General features: G+C 26.9%; 1 protein-coding gene across 1 annotated transcript; it reads left to right on the plus strand.

The window, feature by feature from the left end:
- The first annotated feature begins 3114 nt into the window (after positions 1-3114).
- Positions 3115-3885, plus strand: LOC136074543 (uncharacterized). The gene has a single exon (XM_065786876.1). The coding sequence runs from the start codon at positions 3115-3117 to the stop codon at positions 3883-3885; it is 771 nt and encodes a 256-aa protein (XP_065642948.1).
- Positions 3886-4990: the final 1105 nt, after the last annotated feature.

Raw genomic sequence — 4990 nt, forward strand, 5'->3', positions numbered from 1 at the left:
CAAAACTTCCTCTAAAGAAATTAATGACATCAACAACATTATAAAAATGGACATTACTACAGATATTTTAAGATTTGGAATATCTTGGATTTGTTTTTTCGAGTGCTGTTTGTATGTTTCGTATAAGCTAACAACTAAAAAGTGGCAAGCTCGTCGAGAGGAAGATAAAAAGAATGTGAAAATACGTAAGTAAGAAATACAGACTCAATTTAGGATAAAACTGGGGCTTATTGTTGATCGACCAAAGCCAGGATATAGAAGCTCTAACGATGGAAATACAGCGCGCCGCTTTTTTCAAAATGCTGCTATATCATCGACTGTTCTTTCTTATGAAAGAACAGTCGATGAAAATTTAATTCACAGATTTCTTGTTGTTTTGCAGGTAATTTCGAGCGGGTTTGATATAGATGATAAAAAATTCAAAGACTATTGTGTAGCCCATTTATTTGTGGCTTTATATTCGTGGTATTACACGCCTACATCTGTACATAAAGTGTTGATCTATGGAGCAGAAATTGTAAAATATGCGCTTTTACCAATTGGACAACTTTCTGAAGATGCCCAAGAGTCACGCAATAAAGACATTAAAAACTTCAGGTTACATTATTCAAGAAAATGCTCAAGAGAATCGAATATGAGATACATTTTTATTACGCTCTTATTAACATCAGATCCATTTCTCTCTAGCATCAGGAAATTGCCCCAGAGACCGGCAAAAATCTCTACATCAAGATGCTATATAATTGTCTGAAGTCATCTGACAAGAGACAAGGAACGATTCCAATTGAGATACAAGTGGTTCAAAATCAGATTCCGAATCGAATGATTCGAACATTAATGAATATGACATAAGGGATTTTTGTTATTAGGATTAAATAAACAATTTTTTTTACATATATGTGACTTAATCTTTTACCAATTAAAAAAAAAAAAAAAATTAAATTTACAAATTTCTGTTTTTTTAATAATGTTATAAATTTGGAAATAATTTTATAATATTTTTTTGATCAAATTTAACTCCTGAATCATAAGCAATGACCTCAAAAACCAAACTACATGAGACTTCATATTTTCAACGTAATATCAGTTTTGGCCGCCATATTTTAGCCGCCATTTTGAATTTTTTAAATCTGATCTCAGATTCGTAATCAGCGACCTCGAAAACCCTCATGCAGGTTATTTGGAAATTTTGGCCACAAAATCGGGATTTCGTCCCACTGTGTTCCATGAGAGCCAGAATATTTTTTATGAAACACTTTCTGAATAATTCTGAATAAAATCTTGCTGAAATGTACGTTGTAAAGAAACTGACCAATCAGTAGCTTTTTTATTATTCTATAATTAAAAAAAGAGATCGATATAGATTTACAAGTTATAGAATTTTTTAATTTTTTTAAAAGTATTTTATACTTTAAAGTATAATACTTTAAAATGTTTTTTTATTTTATAATAATGCAAACCTTATAAATATTTTTCACGCAACTGTTTCGACTAGTCTTAGACTCCTGCTTATAAATTTGGCTGATGCTATATTGTTGACATACAAAATGCTGACATCTAGTCAATATTTCCCAAATTAGGAAATTGAGTAACTTAAATTTATATATATATATATATATATATATATATATATATATATATATATATATATATATATATATATATATATATATATATATATATATACATATATATATATATATATATATATATATATATATATATATATATATATATATATATATATATATATATATATATATATATATATATATATATATATATATATATATATATATATATATATATATATATATATATGAGGAGACTGAAAAATATTCAAACTTGTCAACAATGTTATATTAATATATTAATCGATTGAAAAATACTTTCGCACGTAACCTTCACAGGATATTTTCAGAGAGACATGTTTTTCTAATTTTATTTAATTTTTAAACGTATGGGTTTGCTGAGGAAAGCACTTCTCCTAGTAATTTTTTTTTTTTACATTTTTAGTGAAAGGAGTTATTTTAGTGAAAGGAGAATTTTTGGAGTTAGTTATTTAAGTTATTAGCAAAAAATTTTTTGGAATTTGGGTGGAAAATTTCTAAAGAAGACTATTAGGAGTTGGCTGAACTTACATTGATGGTACTGTTACACATCGACAGATTTAACAATCCTTCTGCTGTTCATCTTGACAGATTTATGGGTAAAAGTTTATTTTACCTAAAACTGTTTCTACATAGGGAAAAAATTGATAAAATCAACGTAGTTGCACGGTCTAAATAATTGTTTTAAAATGAATATATAATTTTGAACAAATACATAAAAGATGTATATTTTTTATTTTTAAATAAGGCGTTGATAAATCTAAGCCTTAACTATTAGAATATGAAAGCATATAGCCAGATGAAAAGGTTTGAAGAATCGAACAAAGCTGGGGCTCAAGCTGTTTCTAACTCCATAATGCGACATACTTGGGACCTTGATCCATATTTAGTTATTATAGCAGTTGCAGATCAAAAATGTAAAGAACGTGGCGACATGGCTAAGAGACTATTTAGTCTAAAACGAGAATAGTATTTTTATGTTTTGATGATTTTCCACGTTTTATCATTCTACTTTAAGTTACTTAAAGAAAAATTTATGAAAAAGCCCCTTAAACTTAAGTTATGGAACTCATTACCATGTTATTGGATGGTATATTTTTTGAATTAGTTGAGATCCCTCAAGTACGATAAAGTTTTCCTAAAAATAGGGCAAAAAATGACCTTTTTGCTCTCTGCGGGCACCTTTCCGATTTTCGAAAAAATTTTTGTTTTAAAACCTCAGTACAAATTTGGGGTCAAGTTTCTTTTCAAATTTTTGACATGACCTATTTTTGAATAATATATATATACATATATATATATATATATATATATATATATATATATATATATATATATATATATATATATATATATATATATATATATATATATATATATATATATATATATATATATATATATATATACATATATATAAATACGGAAAAAAACACATCTAAACTACTTCAGTATTTGTGTTAATAAGAAAACGTTGAATATATATTATATATATTGATTAATAATGGCTATTACAATGGATCAAGTAAAAAAAACGATACAAAAAATGTTTAAAGAATTTAAGAACGAAATAGACGAAATGATGAAGCAACATGAAAAAAACGTGTTAAACATATTAAGCGCAAATACGAAAATCATATACGATAGATTAGATAAAGTAGATTTGAAGGTTAATCAGCATGCAAAACAAATAAAGATAATGGAAAAAGACGTAGATGAAATCAAAAGAAGCTTAAATTTTCACGAACACCTTTTTAAAGAAAAAATTAAGACAGCTATTACTTCTCAGGAAAAAAAACAAACATCTCACATTGAAAAGCAAAATCATAATTCCGACGATCATAAAATAAAAAGTAAACTAAGAGAGATGGAGGATAGATCTCGCAGAAACAATTTAAAGGTAGACGGGATAAAAGAAAACGAAGGTGAAACGTGGATTGAGAGCGAATTAAAAGTCAGTAAAGTTTTTGAAGAGCATTTGGGGTTAACAAATATTAGGATTGAAAGAGCTCATAGAACTGGTCAGAGAGATTTAAACAAACCCAGAACAATTGTATTAAAACTGTTAGATTATAAAGATAAAGTTGAAATTTTAAAAAAAACATCTCAATTAAAAGGTAAAAATATTTATATTAACGAAGATTTTTGTGCCGAAACTGTCACAATTAGGAAAGCGCTACGGGAACAAATGAAAGTTGAACGAGCAGCCGGAAAATATGCATTCATCTCTTACGATAAGTTGATCATTCGGGATTGGGCTGCGAACAAAAAGTAAAATATTATTTTCGTAACATTTATATTTACTTATTTATTTATATTTTGTTTTACTTTCTATATGTTACTTTGCTTTATTAATTATTTTAAATTTTACTTATAAAAATGGAGGTCAATCTTTCATTTAATTTTAGTGATGAGAATGCTAGTGATAATAACTATTTTAATGGAAAAAATTTAGAAAGGGAGTATTATTCAATTTTTGAATCTACTCAATATCTCTGTCAGAACAAAAAAAACTTTTCTATATTACATGTAAACATTCGAAGTATTAACAAAAATTTTGAAAATCTTAGACTCTTATTGCATCAACTACACCACGAATTTCAAATAATTTGTATTACGGAAACTTGGCTTAAAACCAATGGAAAAAATTCAAATCTTGAATTAAGTAATTACGTATCAGTTCACCAACCGCGTTTTAACTACGCTGGTGGTGGTGTTAGTATTTTTGTTCACAAATCAATAAACTTTATTTTACGTAATGATCTTAATGTTAATGAAACAGATTGTGAGTCGCTGTGCATAGAAATCATAAACAAAACCACCAAAAACATTGTAATCAATTCTATTTATAGACAACCATCTGGTATTTTAAAAAAATTTAAAACTTATTTAAGCAGTTTTTTAACCAAAATTAGCTTAACACGGAAACATGTTTACTTGGCTGGTGATTTTAACTTAAACTTGCTTAATTATGCTTCAAATAAAAATGTTCAATATTTTTTAGATACTTTAACCCAATATAATCTATTACCAACAATAAATAAGTCAACGAGAATAACTAAGACTACATCTTCATTACTTGATAATATAGTTACTAACAATTTTCAAAATTGTTGTTTAGGTTCGGGCATAATCAAAACTGATTTAACAGATCACTATCCAATATTCTTAATTACTGATAACATTACCCAAACTAATCCTCCCTCGAACTCTACAATTTTAATGCGACAGATCAATGAAAACAATGAAATTATTGTATTTTCGAACTCTTTTATCAGAAAATCTCGATTTGAATCTTATTTTACAATCCCATGAAGTCATTAATGCATATGAACTATTTTTAACACAATTCTGTAAACAGTATGACATAGCATTTCCTG

This window comes from Hydra vulgaris, chromosome 01, assembly GCF_038396675.1.
Source record: "Hydra vulgaris chromosome 01, alternate assembly HydraT2T_AEP".
Classification (NCBI taxonomy): Eukaryota; Metazoa; Cnidaria; class Hydrozoa; order Anthoathecata; family Hydridae; genus Hydra; species Hydra vulgaris.

Excerpts from the sequence above, each read along its gene's own strand:
- LOC136074543 (XM_065786876.1), top strand. The coding sequence starts at position 3,115 with ATGGCTATTACAATGGATCAAGTAAAAAAAACGATACAAAAAATGTTT.